Consider the following 23,954-nt stretch of genomic DNA (forward strand, 5'->3'; position numbering starts at 1 on the left):
AAAATTAATTTGAAAATCATTTTAAAATTGATTTGGCTCTTAAGACTAATTTAAAATTGATTAAAAATTAGTTTAATTCAAATCAATTTTTTAAAACCAGTTCAACTTTAAATCCGTTTCTAAATCTTGACTATTTAAATATAAAACTAAATCGGTTAATACAATTCAATTTTTTTTATCGAATTAGTTTTTACACACCCCTTCAATTTAATTTTTTTTATTGAATTAGTTTTTACACACCCCTTCAATTTAATTTTTTTACCAAATTAATTTTTGCATACCCCTACTCATCTGTAGTTAATCTCGGTAAGTGTTTCTAATTGTTTGCGTTGTTTTTCTTTCTTTTTCTTTTTTCAAGAATGTATTATATATGTCTGTAAGATTGCATAATCAAATAAAAGACTCGTTAATTTATATTTTGTAGTACCAAACAGATAAAGATTGTTTCAGTCTTGATGAGTATTGCTAATCGCCCTAGTGATACTTTACGCTAAAAGCATATCTCCAGTAGAATATGCCCTGCTATGCTAAGGGGATTGAGTTTTGTTGTGTGTTCCAATTATGAATTGACAGAAGAGAGACACGGGGGACTACAGAGCAACTCAATGGGGTTTTGATTAACAGAGTCAAAGAGGTACGATGAATGGGCTTTTTTTTTCGGTGTAATTTTGGGTGTGGGTGGAAGTGTTTCAAAAATATATTGTTTATACAATTTTTAGCTGTTAAAAAATATAATAAAATAAATGTAAGTTATCGCTTAACGTTGAAAATAAATAAAAAGAACTAAAACATTTCAGGGATAAAAGTTTGAAGACTAAAATCATAAATTTAAAAAAATTTAATAACGAAAAATATATTATTATTAAAAGTTTCATGAGCTTATTGAAAAGTTCCAAAATAATTAACTTTGCCTCACAATAGCTAAGTTAATAGTATCATGTAATTATTAACTTTGTATCGTACTTAAGATCGTCACTTAGGTTTGGATTCATTCGAATCTAATTAATTGCACGTTAAAATTTGATATATTTAATTTTACAAAAAAAAAAATATTTTAAAATTTTTGTAAGAACTAAATCTGAACATATTCAATTTTATGAGGATGTTAAACAGATTTTAACCATGAATTAAGTAGGACAACTGATCTAGTTAAATAGTATCCAAATTACATTGATGACAAAGTCAGTGACCATGTACCCATAATCTCAAACCCTAAGCCTAAAAAATAAACAGTTTTGTTATGATGAAAGGGTTTTTCACTTAAGCTCATTTTGATTTTGGATTTGGATTTGATTCTGAACTGAACTTACATTGACTGATGGAGGAAAAAGAAAGATCATGAATGGAAAAAGAAATTTCTAGAGGCTAAAAGTCCCCGGATATTGATTTATTCATTTAGCAAAACAATTTCTCGCTATCTGATATCAATCCATAGGCTGTCTTGTTTTCAAGACTATATTAAGTTATTCTTTTGTTTAATATCAAATCTTTCAATTTTTATTAATCTGAGTTCCTGCATTTTTTTGTAGTCTTTATTTGCTCATAGTCTTTATTCCCCCTTCAATCACCAAGTCCACCTACCTTATAACACTCTTGACTTAATGGGAGTCTATCTACCCGTATAATTATCTATGGGTAGTAAGGATTGTAATATAGCTAAGTGGTGCTAAATAGCAGGAGTATACGAATTCGAGCTTGGCTGAAAGTTATTTTGGTTAAATTTTACTTACTTTCTGAGTCAACTCCATATTAATCAAAATTTCTTTCTTCAAATGAATAAGAAACTATAATATAGCCTCTATGGCACTATAATATAGCCTCTATGGTATAAGCTGTCGTTTGAGAATGGAATGGATCAAGTGGGTCATTTATTGAGCAAGAACTTGAGCATTGACTGCGCCAATTTAACTAATGCTGTTGGTAATGGAGTCTGGCTCTCAATTTCTATTTCTATATCAACTATCACATATCCCAATTTCTCTTCCTTATAGTATTTGTTTTCTGTGTCTTTTCTTTTCAACCATACAAAAATATGCAATTGTCAACCTTTTCCTCTTTTTACGTACAGGCACGGGCATCACTTCACATTCAACCTAAAGCATTCTTTGCTTCTACTGCAATTGCACGATCATGGATTTCCCAACGTCACTCTTTTTTCTACTCTTGCTTCTTTCTTTCCAATGTTCATCTTCCCTATCGTCACTGAACAAGGGGTCTTCCCTCTCAGTGGAGAAACACACACAAGACTCTATTGTCTCCCCAAATCAAATGTTCTGTGCTGGCTTCTTTCAAGTTGGTGAAAACGCCTTCTCCTTTGCCATATGGTTCAACGACCCTCACACTCACAACAACAACCACAACAACAGAAACGTTGTTTGGATTGCAAACCGCGAACAACCCGTTAATGGAAAGCTCTCAAAGCTTTCTCTCTTAAACAGTGGTAGCATCGTCTTGCTTGACGCAGATCAAATCACCACATGGTCATCAAACACAGCATCGAATGCCCCACTAGAGTTGAATCTCCAAGATGATGGTAATCTTGTGTTACGTGAGCTCCAAGGAACCATTTTGTGGCAAAGTTTTGATTCCCCAACCGATACTCTCCTTCCGGGTCAACCTCTTACTAGATACACACAACTTGTGTCTTCAAGAAGCAAGACTAACCATTCCTCTGGTTTCTATAAGCTGCTCTTTGATAATGACAACCTTCTTCGTCTTATTTACGATGGCCCTGATGTTTCGAGCTCGTATTGGCCTCCTCAATGGCTACTCAGTTGGGATGCTGGAAGGTTTAGTTTCAACAGCAGCAGAGTTGCAGTTTTCAATTCTCTTGGAATTTTCAATTCATCGGACAATTATGGTTTTTCCACAAATGATCATGGCAAGGTGATGCCAAGAAGATTAACACTAGATTCTGACGGAAATGTTCGCGTGTACAGCAGAAATGAGGCTTCAAAGAAATGGTACGTTTCATGGCAATTTATATTTGAAACTTGCACCGTTCATGGGGTTTGTGGTGTTAACAGCACTTGCAATTTTGATCCTAAAAGAGGAAGGATATGCTCGTGTCTACCAGGACACACAGTAAAGAACCATAGTGATTGGTCTTATGGGTGTGAACCCATGTTCAATCTTTCTTGCAACGGAAATGATTCTACCTTTTTGGAGTTGCAAGGTTTCGAGTTTTACGGATATGACAGTAATTATATACCTAACAGTACCTACATGAATTGTGTGAATTTGTGTTTGCAAGATTGTAACTGCAAAGGGTTCCAGTACAGATATGATGGGGAATATTCTACTTGCTTTACAAAGAGACAGTTGCTGAATGGGAGGCGTTCCACCAGATTTGAAGGAACGATTTACTTGAGACTTCCAAAGAACAATAACTTCTCTAAGGAAGAATCTGTGAGTGCATATGGTCATGTTTTTTCTGTGCAGCTTCACAAAGAGTATGTTAGAAAGCCAGAAAATCGTTTTGTGAGATTTTTTCTGTGGCTTGCTACTGCAGTTGGAGCTTTAGAAGTGGTTTGCTTTTTGATAATTTGGGTTTTTTTGATTAAGACGCGCCAAAAGTCTGGTGCAGATCAACAAGGCTACCATCAAGCAGAAATGGGGTTCAGAAAATATAGTTATTCTGAATTGAAGGAGGCGACAAAAGGGTTCAACCAAGAGATTTCAAGGGGTGCAGAAGGGATTGTGTACAAAGGCATTTTATCAGATCAAAGACATGTAGCAATTAAGAGACTCTATGAAGCCAAACAAGGAGAAGAGGAATTCCTTGCTGAAGTGAGCATCATTGGAAGGCTCAATCACATGAACTTGATTGAAATGTGGGGATATTGTGCTGAGGGAAAGCATAGATTGTTGGTGTATGAGTATATGGAGAATGGTTCTTTGGCACAAAATCTCTCATCCAACACACTTGATTGGAGTAAGAGATATAGCATTGCTCTTGGAACGGCACGAGTTTTAGCATATCTGCATGAAGAATGCTTGGAGTGGATACTGCACTGTGATATAAAGCCTCAAAACATACTTCTTGATGCTAATTATCAGCCCAAGGTAGCAGATTTTGGGTTGTCCAAGCTACTAAACAGAAATAACCTCAACAACAATTTAAGGTTTTCAGTGATCAGAGGAACTCGAGGATATATGGCACCGGAGTGGGTATACAACTCACCAATCACCTCCAAAGTAGATGTTTACAGCTATGGAATTGTTCTATTGGAGATGATAACTGGGAAAAACCCAACAACTGGTGTCCATAGCAATGCTGGAGAAGAATCATATAATGGAAGGCTGGTAACATGGGTTAGAGAGAAAAGGGGTGATGCATCTTGGCTAGAGCACATCATTGATCCTGCAATTAAAACAAATTTCGATGAATGTAAGATGGACCTTTTGGCTAGAGTGGCTTTGGATTGTGTTGAGGTAAATAAAGATCGGAGACCCACCATGAGCCAAGTAGTAGAAATGCTTCAAAGCCATGATTGTTTAAGGTGTTGATTTCTTTAAATAGATGTTTTTCAATATACATGATATTGTTTAACAACTCTAAAGTTAAATCAAGTTTAGATGATATGTATAGAATGAAATTAAATGATTACACCAATAATACTTCTGGGTCCAACATCTAATTTTATCAAGGTATGGTATGAACAGGAAACTAAAGAGGATGGTCTGAATTCAAATGAATAACACAGCAAGACGATTCATAGAATTTTTTTGGGTACAGTGTACGAATGATAAAATGATGGATGAATGCATCTAACAAAACAATAATTGACCAATGTATTTTACATTTGCTCAAATATTAATGAATACTTTTTAGTTTTTATCAATATTTTTGTTGGAATTGAATAAAATTAAAGCAATTTTAATGTCAATTGACTAATGGCCAAAACCACTAATCCAATATTCATTAATATTGACTAATCTATTGGTCAATGGACAAATGGCAGAACAAATTAACTAATCGTTACGCTACTTAGTTTGTGAATCTGATTCAACATCAGCCATCAAGTTAATAACAGAAGGCACTCAAGCTTATCATCCTTTTGCATTCTGTTATTTATGCAATCTGTGATTATATGTCTGGATCGAGTAAATATTAAATATACGAAGACAATTTGCTATCATATCGATATCAAATATGACCTTCTAAGAAGGGTTTTGAATCGTTATGAAAATTGCTATCTTTTTACAATGTTGACTGCAAAGACAGTTGAAAATCATCATCGAATGTGTGAAATAACCGTCGTAAAAACTGTGATTTGTAGTAGTGCGACCCTGGCAGCTGTCTTTTAAGCATGTCCTTAGAGAGGCAAATGTCTGTGCTCACTGGATATTGCAAAATCTGGAGCCAATTCAGATGATCAGTTATTGAGCACTGTCCTCCTCAACTTCAGCTTCTGTTGTTAGCTGATGCAATAGGAACTGTCTTCTGAATAGCAATCGTGATATCTGGGTCAGAGATCACCATTATACTCTAAACTTATAATTTTATTTTTTTTTATCTTTTTTTATTTTTTTTGTTCCCTAATTAATTAACAAATCTTATTTTGGATCTTTAATAAATTTTGTTTGTTTGTTATTAATCCTTTTACAAAGGGACTAATACAAAATGAACAAAAATTATTAGGAGCTAAAATAAAATTGTTAATTTATCAAGGATCATAACAAAATATCAAAGATAAAAAAGTTATTGTTTCATTAAAGATTCAATGCAAAAGAAAAAAATTATTAAAAAATACATGAAAAATTAAATATTTATTATGAATAAAGAAATATTTTAGCTTATTTTTACAATTGTTATTCACTCAAGATTTTTTTTCCTTTCTCTTTATAGTTAAACCAAGACGATTGATTACCATAGTGATCTGTATTAATTAGTAAATGTATTCTACTATTGGTCCATGCCATTGATCACAAGATTGATCAATATCAATGAATATTGATCCAATGGTTTTAGAGAGATTAGTCAATCCACATTAAATTCCTTCAATGTTAATGGCTGGTCAATTCAACAAAAATATTGATAAAGGAAATTCATGAAAATTAACCAAATGCAAAATTAATTGCCCAATTGTTGTATTGTTAGATGAAATGGCCCGTTTTTCTGTTATTCATTAATTTATTTTTTTATTGGTCCATTCATCACAAGATCGGTCAATAGTGCATGCCCACCAAAACTTATACAGTGACAAAAAAATTATTAGGTAGTTCCAACTATCATGTCTTCTAAGAAAGAAAAAAAACTATCATATGTCTATAATCCAAATGAATATTTATATATAACATTCAAAATTTAGAATTGATAATATTTAATTATATATTATATAAGAAACTCCTCTAAAAAATGTTATATAAAAATTAAAAAAGAATCATAATATTTAAAACGACCTAGTATCTTCTATCCCAATAAAACGATAATATGTAAAGATTAACATAAAATAATAATATTGTTTGATTTGAAGACTTTGCTTGTAATTATTTATTGTTAAAAGTTTTAGTTAATCATTTTTAATGGAATTTTTTCTCCTAAATATATATTTTTTTCATTCAGAATACTTAAACTTGATACCAAAATTACTTGAATTAAGACTTGTTAGAAAAATTATAATAATTTAGAGCTACTTAATAGCTTCCTATTTAATTATTTATGATATCGCAAAGACTAATAAGAATCATGATAATTTAGAAGTATCCTATAAGTACCTTGGAGGAACTTCTCTCCTGCACCAATCACCACCTTACATTTATATCCAAAAGTTCACAAGAATTAAATTAATCTGAGCCATTGAATTAATCTAATGGCGCATACCTCTCTGGTTCACCCTTCCTCTTCTCAACTACCGAACTCCTCCTGCACTCAGCGAACACTGCCAAAAAAGAAAAAAGAACAAAAAAATCGCCATGACGGCAAGACGGCGCCGATTAGTACGTGTTCTTTATAAGGCCTTCGACTTTGCCCCTCTGCTACAACGGCCTTCTCTATAACCTTTTCTTTAGAAAAGTCAACTTTTTTCTTGTGCTTATTCCCCTTGCATAAGCTGTTAATTATCATCTACATTCATTTTTTTTAGTTTTTTTCTTTTCCAGGGATTTTTGTTTTTCCTCAACTGATTTCAAAGGACCAATTCCTTCCAGTGTCACTGCCATGACCAACCTAAAACTACTGTATTGCCTTCAGAACTCTTGCTCAATTGTTTCTGCATTTATTTTTGTTGGATAATCTGGGAGATGTAGTGTAATTATATGCTTATGTGCACCTACCTGAACCATAAGTCCACAACAGTTTTGTTAGTTATATTTATATCCTTTTTATCCACTATCCTCCTAATTTGTTGTTATCCATGTAATTATCGCTTCTCATGTTAAACTTTTCTTTAAAGGACAATGTTAGTTGTTAATTTGTTAGCTTTTGTTAGTGAGAAGGATTCGAACTCACGTGTACACAGACCTCTCCCTCCCCTCCTCCTCTCTTAAACAATAAGCAGAACCATGTCACTTTATTACTTAAAGGAATTGCCAGCAAGCTTCACACTGTTGCATGGCTCCACAATCATTTACCTGAAATTTAATGTGGATGGATGACACCAAATTTCATGATTTAATAAACAAGCTAAGCTCCTAGACTTCATTCTCCTTGAAGTGGTGAGTTACGAAGCATAATTGTGTAGTATTACATGGATTTAGTACATGGGCATAACTGGATGGATGCTATGACTCAATTCAAAAAATACTTCTGATATAATGTTTCTGTATATCGATGCTCTAACATTTATCCTATGCATAACTCTATATCACCATGTCAGTTACAAAGGTAGAAAATATCAATACATTAAGCATTATCTACATGTGCATCCTGACTCTTGTAAGTAAGGCCCTTTCCAATAACACTTCAGTAGTTGGAGAAATGCCTCAGTGTGCAATGTTGGTATAAATAATACTTGGACAAGATTGCTGCTGAAGAGAGCATGAGAGAAGTTCCTGCTGGTTAGGATCCAAATGCCTAATATGTTGACAGTAATCTTTGAGAATTAATGATACAACCTCATGCACCATTAATATTACACCGGATTAATTAGTTTCATGGCTTTGAAGCATTTCGACTACTTGGCTCATGGTGGGTCTCGAATCTTTCTTTTCCTCAACACAATCCAGAGCCACTCTGGCCAAAAGGTCCATCTTGCGTTCATCATAATTTGTTTTGATTGCTGGATCCATTATTTGCTCTAGCCAAGATGTGGCACTCCTTTTCTCTCTCACCCAAGTTACCAGCCTTCCATTATGTGATTCTTCTCCATCAATGCTTTGGACACCGGTTGTTGGGCTTTTTCCAGTTATCATCTGCAAGAGAACAATTCCGTAGCTGTAAACATCCACTTTAGAGGTGATTGGTAAATTGTAAACCCACTCAGGTGCCATATATCCTCGAGTTCCTCTGATCATTGAAACAGTTGAATTGCTGTGGAGGTTATCTCTGTTTAGTAGCTTGGACAAGCCAAAATCTGCTACCTTGGGCTGATAACTAGCATCAAGAAGTATGTTTTGGGGCTTTATATCACAGTGCAAAATCCACTCCAAGCATTCTTCATGCAGATATGCTAGAACTCTTGCCACTCCCAGAGCAATGTTATATCTCTTACTCCAATCAAGTGTGTTAGATGAGAGATTTTCTTCCAAAGAACCATTTCCCATGTACTCACACACCAGCAACCTATGATTTCCCTCAGCACAATATCCCCACATTTCAATCAAGTTCATGTGGTTAAGCCTTCCAATGATGCTCACCTCAGCAAGGAATTCCCCTTCTCCTTGTTTAGCATCATAGAGTCTCTTAATTGCAGCATGTCTTTGATCTGATAAAATGCCTTTGTACACAACCCCTCCCGCACCCCTTCCAATTTCTTGGCTGAACCCCTCTGTTGCCTTCTTCAACTCAGAATAACTATATTTTCTGATTCCCACTGCTGCAAGATGGTAGCCTAGTTTATTTGCACTAGACTTTTGCTGGGACCTAATCAAGAAACCCCAAATCATCAAAAGGCAAATCATTTCTAAAGCTCCAACTGCAGTAGCAAGCCACAGAGAAAATCTCTCAAAACGATTTGCTGCTTTTCTGACATAGTCTTTGTGAAGCTGCACAGAACAAACATGATCATCTGCACTCTCAGATTCTTCCTTGGAGAAGTTATTGCTGTTGGGAAGTCTCAAGTTAATTGTTCCATTAAAACTTGGTGAACGCCTTCCATTCCACAACTGTAACTTTGTATAGCAGCTAAATATTTGGTTACCATCATATCTGTACTGAAACCCTTTGCAGTTACAATCTTGCAAACACAAATTCACACAGTTTATGTATGTACTGTTTTGGACAAATTTGTGATCATAACCATATAACTCAACGCCCTGTATCTCCAAAAAGATAGACTCATTTCCGCTGCAAGCAAGATCAAACATGGGTTCACACCCGTAAGACCAATCACTATGGTTCTTCACTCTATATCCTGGTAAACACGAGCATCTCCGTCCCCTTTTAGGATCATAACTGCAAGTGCTGTTAGCACCACAAATCCCATGAATGGTGCATGTATCAAATATGAATTGCCATGAAACATACCATTTCTTTAAAGCCTCATTTCTACTGTACACACGAGCGTTTCCATCTGAATCCAGTTTTAATCTTCTTGGCATCACCGTGCCATGATCATCCGTGGAAAAATCATAATTATCCGATGAAGTGAAATTTCCAATAGAATTTAACACTGCAACTCTGCTGCTGTTGTAATTAAACCTTCCAGCTTGCCAACTGAGTAGCCATGGTGGTGGCCAATATGTGCTTGAGACATCAGGACCATCATAAATAAGACGAAGAACGTTGTCATCATCAAATAGCATCTTATAGAAACCAGGAGAATGGTTAGTCTGGCTTCTTGAAGACACTAGTTGTGTGTGTCTGGTAAGTAATTGACCGGGAAGGAGAGTATCAGTTGGGGTATCAAAACTTTGCCACAAAATGGTTCCTTGGAGATCAAGTAACACAAGATTGCCATCATCTTGGAGATGCAACTTTACTGGAGCATGTGACGCTGTGTTTGATGACCATTTGGTGATTTGACCTGCATCAACCAAGACCATGTTACCACTGTTTAAGAGGGAAAGCTTTGACAGCCTTCCATTAACGGGTTGTTCACGGTTTGCCATCCAAACCACGGTGTGGTTGTTGTTGTGAGTGTGAGGGTCGTTGAACCATATGGCAAAGGAGAAGGCATTTTCACCAACTTGAAAGAAGCCAGCACAGAACATTTGATTTGGGGAGACAATAACGTCTTCTGCGTGTTTCTCCACTGAGAGGGAGGACCCCTTGTTCAATGACAATAGGGAAGATGAAGAAGATTGGAAAGAAAAAAGCAGGACTAATAAAAAGAGTGAGATAGAGAAAGCCATGGTCGTGCAATTTGCAAACCAATTTCTGGATGATTTATGTGCGAATGTGAATGATGCCCCTATTTGTATGTAAGAAAAAGGATAATGCTAAATGGTATGGCGCCAACCCCACTTGTTCATATTTTATTCTAAGTATGTTTAGAGCTATTGCTGTATGATGAGAAGACTATTTTAAGAAGAAAAATTGTAAACGTCCAATCTAATTTTTGGGAGGGGGAGAAAAAGAAAAAAAAGAAATTAAAGAGAGAAAGTTTTATATATATATTACACCCATTTAATAATTTAATATAAAATATTATTTATATTAATTTAACTGTTACATTATATTTATATATTACCAAAATTATTTGTGTCAAATTTTATCAAAATTGAACATTAATAAGTAAGCAATCAAATTATTCATATTTCATTATATTTTAAAAAATGTTATTATATTAATTTTAATTTATATAAATGAGATAAAAAATATTCATTTATTAATATAAAATTTTGTATGTATGATATATATGAAAATAACTTTTATGGTAAATTTTTAAAAAATGTTATTCAATTAAATATTATTAAATGATATAATAATTGTATTGATGTGATTGGATCCTTCTGTATATATCTATATTATATAAACTACATATTCTTTATTAGAAGTAATTTATTGGATGATTTGGGTGGTTGATTGATGTAATATTTGATGTGATAGTAAACATAAAGAAATAAAAAATAAATAGAAATGAGTCTTTCATACAAATAAAAAAAATTATCCGTCGAATGATTTTGATTAAAAAATGCATTAATAATAGATACCATTTTATATTTAGGAAACGGCGTCGACAGTCAAAAACTGCTACATGATAAGAAGACTATTTGTAAGAAATAGCATGAATCCTATTTGATCAATTTTTTTATTGGGTAACCATGCTTTGTCCAATAAAATTGGTACCAATCATCGTTTCCCTTGGGGGAATAAATAACATTACAACTTGCAGCATGCTTGTAATATTATGATAATTTTGTAGTGAAACAAATAATTCTTACTTGATTTATTATATTTATATACTTAGTTTTCTCCGTCAAAATATATATATATATATATATATATATATATATATATATATATATATATATATACTCTCAGCTTTTCTTCTATTTTATTTTCATTTATATTTTTTCTATCTTTCTCTTTATATTATATAAAATCATTTATTACATTTATCAATTTAAGGTTTTCTTTTATTTTTATCTTTCTTTATATCTCTTCCTTTCACCCACAACCCACTTTTAGGCTGTACATTAAGTTTATGATAAAATTTATTTTGAGCTTATCATATTTAATTAGATTGATTAGTTTATATTTTTTTAACAAAAAAATGTCAAATTAAATTATACCAATACAACTAGATCAGGTTAGTTTGATTCAAATAACCTAGTTATGATAGAAAAAATGTTATTTTTTTCAAACTGTTATCTCTAATTATTTTCTATTTTATATATTTTAAATTTCATAATAATATGTAATATAAAAATATTTCTTATTCCGTAAAGACTAAATATTTATGAATTGAATGGTACAAATATAAAACAATTCTATGTTGTCATTCAATAACATATCATAATTGATATTACTCTTAAATAAATTATCATAAAAATTAATAAACATATATAATAAATTGTGACTAGTTGGCTATGTAAATAGTTTTATAAGAAATACATAATCTATTATCTCTATTTGATTTATTTTTATAGTAGTTATCAATTACTTTACATATCATATTAATTTCTTTACTCAAAATAAGATTAAAAAATTACAAAAAATAAATATGAATAAATTAACTTACGTTTGATTCGCTAAAAAATAAGAGATTGGACAATACAAAAATATTTATCCAACATTTAATTTAAAAAATGATTGAGGGACAATACAAAATAAAGAATGATGAATTGGACAAATACCAAAAAATTTATAACTCACTAAATCACACTAAATTTTTTTGTCTAGTTTCTAATAAGAGTAAAAATACAATATTATCCATATTTTCTTTTTTCATGTGTGCCTTTTTCTCTAAACCTCCCTCTTCAAACGTTGTACCTTGACCATCAGCGTGGACACCTTAGCCACTAATGAGGGTCGTATGGACTACTAATGTTCCCTTTTTGCTCACTATTTTTTTCTTTTCATTGCTAATTTATTCAAATGTTCTCATCATCATCTTTCTCTTTCTCGTTGTTTTTTTTTCTTTTGATCAACCCTGGTGAAGTCGCGTCGCGTCGCCCTACCACCATGACCCTGTGGCGGTGTCGCGCTGCCAGGCCCTACGCCCGACTGCGTCAGGGGTCCTGCCTCCTCCCTGGAGATACCTCTCTTTTGTTGCGTCGTTAAGGTGTTGATAATGCATATATGATTTTATAGTAAAATTTATATTATTTTGTCCAATACATAAATATATCAAATAAGATACAACACAAAATTACTTATATTATGCATCGATCACCAAATAGCATAAAGTACAAAAAATTATCTTATGATTTAACTACTTATCCAATATTATTTTGTTTGTTTTATCTTTTTAACAAATCAAATACATCCTTAATAATAATAAATAACATCATAAATAAGATCATAAAAAGGTAAAAATGAATGAAGAAGGAAAAAGACAAAAATAAAAGAATGATTAAGTACCAAAGTCTAATAATCTAATAACAAACTTGGGTGTCATCCTTGGGCCTTCAACAGATGTATCTGAGTTGGGGGCAATCTTGAAGAAATGCAAGAAAATTTTATCTAGCAATATTGAAAACTTTGTTGTCAAGTTAGGTAGGCGACAAGTCAGTAGTATGGCAGCTCATGTCTTGGCAATGGCTGCTATTTTTCTGCTTGTTCCAACTTTTGTCGGCAAGTACCAACATGTATTGTCTCTTTGATTGACAATGAAATGCTTTGAGATGTTTTAAAAAAAAAACAAAAAAAAGTCAAAGAATATAGCGATTGGGTCATATACTCATCAGGTTGATTTGGATTGAGAAAATAATAAGTTAAAAAATCAAATCGGTTTTTATTAGTTTCAGTTGAAGTAAGAATTCAATGAATCGAGCTAACCTAAATCAATTTAATCAGTCTATTCAACTTGATTAATCAAATCACTCGATCCGATGAAGAACCGTAGAAAAAAACATGCCGTATACGGTATGCCTATATATTTATATGCATATATTATATGTCAAGTTGCCCACCTTCAAGAGATTTTTTAATTTTCATTGACTCGGTCTTTGTCATGCAATACTAAACAGTTTTTCTTTTTCTTTTTATATTGTATCAATCCTTTTATTTTACAATTTTTTTCTATCTCTTTCACAATTATAAAAAGTATATATAAGTTTTATAAAAAAAATCCTTCAGATGTCACAAGTTTCATTTGGCTCATTAAAATTTTCAGTGATATTTTGAGACCTAAGAGAATACGAGATTAGTGGAGGTAGAGAACTTTGATCCCAATTTTATAAAACAATGGCATACAAAAGTATAAAACTTATGAGTTACACTATGAAATTAAGGGGAAAAACTGATTAAACATAGATTATGAGAAAAAACAAGAATTCTTGTAAAAGAAAAAAAAAAGAAGAGAAGAAACAGGAATTGTAGACAATCAATTTGGTTTTATGGTTAACACCATTATTTTTTAATTGTATCTAAAACTATTCTTTCAATATTTTGATTATTAAAAGATAAAAATCAAACATCAATGGTGAAGATGAAAGATCAAAGCTATCGACGATAAAGATTCAGGACAAAGCTATCAATGATAAAGATTGAAGATCAAAACCATCGACGGTAAAGATTGAAGATATAGAGGTGCTTGTTTGGAATATACCTGTGTTGTTGTGAGAAGAAATTATTTATATTAGATTAAATTATACTCATTTATTGTGTTTTTGTCAAATTATACCTTTATTTTTTTTTACATGACTGGTACTCTCTTATTATTAACTGTACGTCAATTGAAATATGTAAACAAATTGAATTATCCTAACAATTTTGTTAAATACTCAATAATAAATTAACAATTAACCATGGACATTTCTTAAGACAATAACGATTTTTCTTTTAATATTTGACTCTTACTTCATTGTTACTAACACTTAAGAAAATACAGTTTTTTTGATTGAAACATTATATCAAAAAACTACCCATAAAAAATAAATATTTAAAAAAAAGAGTTAAAAACACGAATACATGAACAAAACACTAAAATTTGAAGTAAATCATCATATTCAATCAATAGGCATTGTTGGAAACACACGTCCAACAAAAATCCAACAACCAAACGATCCAACTTGCACAAAAAAAAATGAACTAAAAAAAGAAGAAGGAAAGATGTTAACACACTTGTACCAACAAGGTGAGTTCATGTCCAATTAGAGAATAAAGGAAAAGAAGGGAAAATTTTAAAATATTATCAGGTTGAAAATGATTTCATGTCTTTTATAGAGTTAAGTGGAAGAATATAATGATATTTTATATATAAATATTCATTAAAGACATGTGATGAACATATGCCTACTTTCTGTTAAATTATTAAATAGAAAGGAGAGTGTCTATGTGTAATGTGAACTAAATAATTAAGAGATTTTTTTAGGATGTAAAAAAGATAAGTGTGAGGTACAATTTAAATGTGATTAACATATGTCTATTTTTTGTTAAATTATTAAATAGTATTTAGAAGAGAAGTTCTGGGTTTAATGTGAACTAGACATCTATGGGGTTTTTATAGGGTGTAAAAAAAGGTTTTTATATTATTCTACAAAAATGATTTACGTTGTGTCACGTCTCTAAAGTGTTGCAAAATAAAAGTTTATCACTATATTTAAAATTTTAGTTATAAGAGTTTATGTTTATTATCTCCTTGTATATTGAATATTCAACAATGCATGGATTATGAAATCAAAGTGATCATATACACATTTCTTTAGTTTTGAAACTAATGGATGTGAAATACATTTAATTTATAGCTAGGTTTCGTAGAATATTTATTATGGGGGAAAACTACACCATATATCGCCTCTGCAACGTCTTCTCCATTTTTTTGCTAGTTCAAGTTTCAGAGATTGAATAATTAATAAATAATTGCATTTCAAAACAACTCTGAGAAATCTAGAATGCAGTTATAAAAATTGTGATAGCTAATTAGCTCCCTAGCTACACGCTCTCTAGGGTTTTCCTCTAGGTAGCGCCGTTAGGGTTTCAATTCCCAAGACATGTAGTCTTGATTTCCCTACGTACTATGGTTGATCTAGGGTTTTCCCCGTATTTCTATTCTCAGTCTTAAATTTGTAAGGTGATGGGGTAATGCTGAAGGATGGCGATCATGAGGTGCGGACTAGCAGAAATGTGGTCGTGGATTTCCATTTGGATATGGTGGCAGATTCATTGACTAAATGTCAGCTATCAGAAGATAGTGATCAACCAAAACAGAAGTTGGAGGCTTCAAAGAATCAGGATGAAGATAAGGAAGGGACAGCAGAAGAGGAGGGCAAGAAGAATAATACAGCTGATCCAAAAGGGGGAGAGTTGTCCATGGGAGCAAAACCAAAGGTTATGATCCTCACCAGACCTGCTAGGATAGAGAAGCTGGTGGAAAAGTGGAGGAGAAAGGGAAACCCATCTTCATTAAACTTCAAATTAATCCTTATTTCGTATGTGATCCCCTCTCTGGTTTGGTCAGGTTTAAAGATTTTTCTCGTATTAAGTAACTCTTTTTGTAAGCCTAGCATCTCAATCTTAAAAAAATCCTAAAATATTCTAAACAAATTCATAATATTTTTAAATCTAAAAAATATCCTATAGATTTAAAATAAATAAAAAAGTTATTAAAAGATAAACTAAATTATTTTTTTCTAAAAACTAAAATATCAGACATATTTGCAAGAGCAAGATTCAATATGAAGGAAAAGATTGTGATGGTTACATTGTGTTTCCAGTAAGATGTAGTAGAACCTTGGAGGATCTTTATAATAGATACAATACGTGGCTGCATTAGAGCGCCTGCAAGCTATGTTTGAAACTACTGAAACAGAAGGATGGAGAACTATCATGTAGGAGATCAATATGATACAGAAAAACAACATTTGACAGCTTCTAGAAAGTGCAAACAATCAAAAGGTAATTGGTGTAAGTGGGTTTACAAAACCAAAGTTAATTCTAATGGTTTTGTGAACAGACTCAAAACTAGATTGGTGGTTAAAGGTTAATATTTTTAGCAACGTGATATTGCTTTTTCTGATACATTATTTGCTCTAGTTGCAAGACATGATACAATAAGATTGCTTGTAGTGTTAGAAACTAAGTTTGATTGGAAAATATATCATTTTGATGTTAAGTCAACATTCTTATATGGTTTCATTGAAGAAGACATCTATGTTGAACAGCCCGGAGGTGTTCAAGTTACAAAGACAAAATCTACATATGGTCTGAAATAGGTAGAAGGGCTTGGTACGTATAACCAAATTGACAGTTATCTTCTATAAGAAGGTTTTAAGAAGAGTGAAAATGAAGCCACTTGATATGTGAAGTGATAAAAAATGAAGTGCAACTCATTGTTTCCTTATATGTTGATGATTTGTTGTTGATATATAGTGAATCAAATTCCTTAAACCAATTCAAGAATGATATGGAGAAAATAAAATATAGATTTGGCCAAAATGAAATTTAAAATGGAGATCTTCCAATGCTGGAATCTTCCTTTTGTAAAAGAAATATGCTTTGGAGATCTTGGGAAAATTTCACGTGGAAAGATGTAAACAACCAGTAGCTACTCCATTGGTTGCAAATGAAAATTTATCCAAGAATGATGATGGTGTAATAAAGCATATGCTTCTATTTATAGAAGCTTAATTCAAAGTTTATTCTATCTTTCATGTACCATACCAGGTTTTATGTTTCTTGCAAGTTTATTGTCCAGGTTTATGCACTGTCTAATAAATCAAGTTCATATTGGCGCAACAAAGAGATTTTTGAGATATATAAGGGGTACAACTGATTGTGGCCGGTATGTGGGTTTTTGAAAAATGAAAATGGAGAGCTTGAAGATTATGGATACAGTGACTAGACAACTTATTTAGACGATGCCAAAAGTACCTTGTGTTTTCTTCTTTGGTCTCATGGAATTCAGAGAAACAAGGTCTGGTGTCATAAGCTGAAATTGAGTATATTTCAGCTACAAAAATATCAAATCAGGCCATCTGGCTAAAGAAAAATTTATTAGATCTTGGGCAGATTCAAGGTGAAGTAATTGTTATTTATATGGGCAACAAGTCAATTATTGCTATAGCGAGTATCATGCCATTAGAGAAGCAGAGAAATCAAAGGAAATAAATTTGGAGCATTGCAATTTAGAAAATCAGATTGCAGAAATTATGACAAAAGCCCTTTCAAAGGGCAAGTTTGAAGTGTTGAGATCAAAGCTTGAAGTATTGAAAATCCCCAAGGATGAGTGTTAGAAATTGATATTTCAATAATAAAATATCTAATTTTTCGTGAGTTTTTTCTATTTTTCTTGAAAGTTTAGTTAAATGTTACTTATGTTCAGAAAAAAAGCTAGTAGTGTAATATTGTTTACTTCTGTAGGTTAGTCATGATTATTTTTGGCTGCTTAATCTAGAGCTTATTAGCTTTTTTATTTAAACACTTGAAATAACACCTCGTGTGTGCAAATCTGAATATACAAAAAATCAGTCTTAGCTCCTTTATTTTTCTTATATATTTGTAGTTGCTGGTTTTGTTTCACAGCACTTCCGTTGAGTCCATGGTTTACTTTGCATAGTCCAACTCCAATAGCTCTGCTGTTCAGTTCGATAGCTATTTACTAGCTTTCAAAAAGTTATTTACGAGTGTCTGATGATTATCCCATGAATGAAAACACCACACATTAACCATATAGATAATCCATAAAAAAAATTATCCCAGACCAGCATTCAAAAGTTTACATCGGAGCTGTGGATCATACAATACCAACTCTTGTAGAGTGTCATGTAAAACAAAACGTGCACTTGAAATGGTGCTTGCGATTTTTTCTCATCATATACAAGTAGCCTTTAAGTTCTCACTCTTGACATCCTTTTGTATTCATCTCAAAACATAGAATGAGAAAAAAGCCAAAAATATATAGGTACATACATAATGGTGTGAAAGTACATGAATATGATTGTAGTGGATTTACAAAGAGGTAGAACTGTCACGTAGTGGTGCTTTGTTCCTACTGTTTGTACCCCATTCAATGGCTTCAGCAACAGCCCTTTGGCGATCCATGACGACATCGTCGTCGAGAAGATTGAAAGGGGCACTACTAATGGCTTCTTGTGGTGGTGAGGGCAGGTCAACAGGTGCAATTCCTGTGAGGTCTTGGCTCCCTGGAGCTGTTCCAAGGAAAGTAAGAGCAGTGACAACATCACTGATCAAGGGCCTCACTGATGGCTCCTCATTGAGGCACATGGCTGCTACTGCCACTGCTTGATGCAGTGATCTCATTGGGAAGTTTGCTTGCAGAAGGGGGTCTGCTAACTCTGAGTATCTGTGAGGGTCCTTGAATACTGGATATGCCTGTTCAATTGGTAGCAAAAGAATTAGTGCAATTGTAATTTGCATCACCAAATTCAAGAGAAAAAAAAATTCATATGGCTCTAGAGTTTATGTCCTAAGTCACTTCTATAGCATGCTCTAAAAATGAATCTGCATCCACAAAAGAGAAGGCTAACAACACACTATTCATCATTCGATAAAATTTATTAGAAATTATAATATATTAGTGAAACTCTTTAAATAAAAAATGTGATTCACAAAATTTTGTTATTTATAATAAATTTCTGCTAATACCGAAGAATATATTCAAACTACATTTCTCTCTAAGACAGTTTTCATGTCAAGCAAGAGTTGTTTTCAATGAAACAATTTGGTATCTTATTATCCTTATAAAAGAATTAAATCAACAGCTTGTGAAAGTATAAAAGGTTGCACAATCCTTCCATTAAAATCCCTGAACAAACTATGGAATTTTGATTAAATTATGTGGTCTTCCTTGAACTTTTTCATTAGAGTGAAATTTTAAACTTTTGGTAGTGAGTCATAATCAATATAGTACCCTTCAACAAAATTATCAAACACTTCAAATTGCTCCATTTATAACACAGAACATGAATAGAGAAACTCACCCAAGTAACTAGATTTTGCTCCCTTGTTGGTCTTGTGTTATCAATGGCTCTCCTTCCAGTGATCAATTCAAGCAAAACAACACCAAAGCTGTACACATCTGATTTTACAGTTAGCTGACCAGTTCTTTGATACTCAGGTGCACAGTATCCATAAGTACCCATTACTCTTGAAGAGACATGAGACTTGTCCCCTGTTGGTCCCAACTTTGCTAGTCCAAAATCAGAGAGTTTTGCATTGAACTCTTTGTCTAGCAAGATGTTGGAGGATTTTAAGTCGCGGTAGATGACTGGAGGATTCGCCTTGTCATGCAAATACTCTAGACCTTTTGCAGCATCCAAAGCTATTTTCATTCTGATGAACCAATCTAGATGCTTTTGTTGTGGATGAACATCTGCACCAAAGTTCAATAAATATTGATAATGAACCAATAAACTGTTTTAGTGCATCAGATTAGCTGTATATATAGTTATTAACTTTCACTTTTAACTTGTGGTTATTCTATCTTTGGTTTACTCAAAAAGTGCATTGAATAGTGATATATTTAGGACATTTTTTTCAACTTCACCATTCTTATTAAACTTTGATGTCAACGCTAAATATTAACATTTAAAATTTCAATACGAGTGACACAGGCAAGGAGAATCTTACCAAGCAGATGGTCCTCAAGAGATCCCAATGGCATGTACTCATACACCAATAATCTCTGATCTCCATCAGCACAATATCCAATTAGATTCACTAGATTTTGATGGTGCAAGAGACTCAACATTAAAACTTCAACAAGAAACTCTCTATTCCCTTGTAATCCATTCCTGTCAAGTTGCTTCACAGCTACTTCCTGTACATATAAATGGCCAAATGTCAAATCCAAGTCCTTCATAAATTTACAAACATAAGCAGAAACAAAGAACTTAACAATAAAAGCAAAATAAAGTGTCATTATCCTACCTGGTTGGTTTTTTCAAGTCTTCCTTTATAAACCCTTCCAAAACCACCTTCACCAATTAGGCATTCCTGTCTGAAGTTCTTTGTGATAGAAGCCAATTCCCTGAAGGTGAATGTTTGGGCAGCAATGTTGTTGTTGTTGTTCCCATTATCTTTGTTGGCCTCCTTGTTTATTTTAGGTTCTGTTTGTGGGGTGGCCTTTGCCTTGTTAAAATTATTATCTGTACAAAACAAAATGTTGAATAAGCATCCTATCCAGGAGATAAATGTTCATCACCAAACTTATTCATTTGTTTCTTTTCAGAGAAATATATTGTACAAACATTTTACAAGGAAGGATTATATTAGTAAAGCTTTCATATATGATAAGAAGAAATTGTAGAAAGCAGTCACAAAAAAATAACTTAACCTTCAATCTAAAATACAACAAATGATGATGTATAAACTGATAACGAAATTAATGGACATGACAAGGATGTAAATATAGGATTGCAATCACCGGAAGGTGATCCTCTATAGTTTTGTAGAAACTGGATAAAATTTCATATTGTATTTAATTTTAATATATATAAAAGATAGGTAAATCATGCATGATTAATAATAAGGTTTTTAAACCAAAACACTCCAGTTTTTCCCAACTAGAAAGGACCCATCCCCCGAAATCACAGTTTCTTGTCTCTTGTCCCTCCCAATTAAGAAAGTGATTTGTTTTTTTGTTGAATTTTCAAAGGGTTGGAGATGGAGTTTGAACCCTTGATTCCTACCTTCTCCGCAAAAAGGTGATTTGGTTCCATAATTACTATGTAGAATTGTGGCTAAAATCCTCAATGGAAAAATATGCCAATGATTTTTTATGTTGTTTACAAAGAACTGCATTTTCCTCATAATAATATTTATTAATACAAACTATATAAAAGTTCATGTGGAACTTTCACAAATGAAATATATTTCATTTTCAAATGATTTCACCTGGCCGTGGCTGAACTGGTTGGGCTGATTCCTTGGGAGAATTAATAGCAGGCTGTTGTATCCTCTGCCCATTGTTAGGCTTCTTTGCTACTTTCTTTTCATTGGACGTAAAACATGAAAAGCAACTCATTTCTGTACAATGATGATTCAAATACTAAAACTATTTTTTTTTATTTTTCAAGGTAATAAAGAAGGCCGTTTAGATAGATTTAAATTCAAAAATCCTTGAAACTCCAAATTTTGAATCTATCAACAAAAGCTTCCTTATGTATTTCATTCCCATGGCCACAAAGCAAAATATGTTAAAAATTCAGAATGATTTTATAAGTTTTTTAAGGAGAAAGTCAAGACCTTTAAGGAATTATGAAAAAATTAATAGAATAAAGAAATCTAATGGGGATCCTGAACCAAGATGCAAAGTATCAAGGACAACCCAATTGAAGATGCAAAACCCATCAAAACCCAAATGCCCTCTAATCAATGGGGCCTAACAAAGTGACACCGTGGAGAAGTGTGTTAGGTCAGGTAGGTAAGTATGAGAACAGACTTAGTTGACGATATTTTTCGGTGTTCCCGCACAAATTGGCGAGTATAATGGAGAAAAGTTTTAAACATGTTCCCAGACTTAGAAGAGAGAAAGAGAAACAAAACAACGTACGACCAATTCCAACCTGTGGAGTAGAGTTCATGATGCCGTCAAACATGACAGTTATATTTCATTCTATAATGAGAGAAGACAAAGATGCAAAATCAATTAATTCATATTTTGACAGATATATATAGGATACGATAAATATTATATTTTCTTGAAGGGATAATGACCCAGATCATAACAAGTTTAGATACTAGCTAGCATGAACTCACAAGCCCTAACTTAACCGATAGGCACGGAGTTTATTTACTTGTTAATACTACTAAGTAAATAATATTATTTTATTTTTTAATATATTGAGCCATTAAACAATATTAAACAAAAATAACATAATCTCTTAGCTTTCATTCTTCAATAAAAGCACTCTTTGATTATTTCTATTACTTGTTGTCTGTGTTCAAATTAATTTTTTATTTACAATAAGTAATGATTCAATATCTGCAAATTATGGTCAGCTGTGGAGCCTTGTTTTGCAAGCCAATCTGTAGTAAAGTTCACTTCTCGGATTTTACATCTTAATTCCAAATTGCCCATACCCCTATAAATAATATATATATAAAAGAATAGTAACAACATACTCTCTATCACATTCTTTTTAATATACTTTTTATTATTAATTAAAATTTATTAAAAATTATAAATTCTTCAAAGGAACTATTTAAATAAAAAGTGAAACTCATAAAAATTAATAATTTTCAATATTAATAATAACAGAGAGTGAGTTAGAGTGTATTCCTAACCTAAAAAACATAGGAAACCAACCTCAAAAAAATGGATAAAGAAACACATCAACATTAAAGTTTAATTTTGGTCAAATTTCGATCAAATTACCATATTAGTGAATGTTAACATCAAATTATGATATATATATATATATATAAAATCTCTATAAGCTATGTTGGTCGGGTTCACAGAGACTAAAGCCCAATGCAAAGGTTTAGAAAATTTTAAAACTTTTTAGTCATAAAAATCCAAACCAAGGGCCTATAGCCTTCCTTAAATTATTTATTTAGTTAAAAAAAATAGAATATTTAATAAAAATATCTAATATGTTAAAACATATTTTTCATCTTTATAAAATTAAAGTAATTTGATTTTTGTCCCCGTGAAAATTTTTGTACATTATTAGTCCTCCTAAAATTAAAATACATCATAATTTGGTTCGGAATTAGATTTGGGTTAATTAAGCCTAACTGCAAACAGATAATGATATATTTTAATTTTGCAAGAGATTAAAAACATACAAAAAAATTATAGAGACTAAAACATTCAAAACATTACATTTTAATTTTAGGAGGACTAAAAATATACCAAAAAAATTTGCATAGACAAAAACTGAACTTCTCCAATTTTATAAGGAAAAAAATATTTTAGTTTATCTAATACCAAGGCCCTATACCAATATTACCACACAACTATCGTATAATTTGTAGAAATGTTTTAATTTTGTGTGGATTAGTTAAAAATAACTTAAAAAAGGAACATAAAATAATAAGTGAGAATTAGTAGAGATAAGGAAATAATGAAAAGATATATAGTAGTTAATTTTGTTCGAATTTTTGAATAAATTAAAAGATCATTAAAAAATACAAATAAAAAATAATTATAATCCTTTCTAATATGTTGAAAAAAAAAAGGCATCCAATAAATTCTTACACAATAAATTATGATTCCATATTATAATTTTGTTAAAAGGGATACGGATTCAAAGGAAGCACATCAAGTAAAAACTCTTAT

The 23,954-nt window shown here is 32.1% G+C and overlaps 3 protein-coding genes and 1 long non-coding RNA gene across 4 annotated transcripts; 2 read left to right on the forward strand and 2 right to left on the reverse strand.

Moving 5' to 3' along the window:
- The first annotated feature begins 1,475 nt into the window (after positions 1–1,475).
- LOC114423760 (putative receptor protein kinase ZmPK1) lies at positions 1,476–4,598 on the forward strand. The gene has a single exon (XM_028390631.1). It carries the CDS (start codon positions 2,131–2,133, stop codon positions 4,507–4,509), a length of 2,379 nt encoding a protein of 792 aa, XP_028246432.1. The 5' UTR covers positions 1,476–2,130; the 3' UTR covers positions 4,510–4,598.
- Positions 4,599–6,762: 2,164 nt separating this feature from the next.
- Positions 6,763–7,458, forward strand: LOC114423763. The gene is made up of 2 exons (XR_003668903.1): positions 6,763–7,018; positions 7,105–7,458. It is a non-coding gene; the product is annotated as an uncharacterized LOC114423763 (long non-coding RNA).
- Positions 7,459–7,655: 197 nt separating this feature from the next.
- Positions 7,656–10,586, reverse strand: LOC114423761 (putative receptor protein kinase ZmPK1). Its single transcript, XM_028390632.1, has one exon. It carries the CDS (start codon positions 10,453–10,455, stop codon positions 8,086–8,088), a length of 2,370 nt encoding a protein of 789 aa, XP_028246433.1. The 5' UTR covers positions 10,456–10,586; the 3' UTR covers positions 7,656–8,085.
- Positions 10,587–18,475: 7,889 nt separating this feature from the next.
- On the reverse strand, positions 18,476–22,065 carry LOC114424662 (probable serine/threonine-protein kinase PBL25). The gene is made up of 5 exons (XM_028391525.1): positions 21,566–22,065; positions 20,600–20,817; positions 20,300–20,489; positions 19,651–20,042; positions 18,476–19,042 (listed from the first exon to the last, which is right to left on the reverse strand). The coding sequence occupies exons 1-5, from the start codon at positions 21,693–21,695 to the stop codon at positions 18,659–18,661; spliced, it is 1,314 nt and encodes a 437-aa protein (XP_028247326.1). The 5' UTR covers positions 21,696–22,065; the 3' UTR covers positions 18,476–18,658.
- Between the last annotated feature and the right edge of the window lie 1,889 nt (positions 22,066–23,954).

This window comes from Glycine soja, chromosome 8 (genome assembly GCF_004193775.1).
Source record: "Glycine soja cultivar W05 chromosome 8, ASM419377v2, whole genome shotgun sequence".
In the NCBI taxonomy this organism is placed as follows: domain Eukaryota; kingdom Viridiplantae; phylum Streptophyta; class Magnoliopsida; order Fabales; family Fabaceae; genus Glycine; species Glycine soja.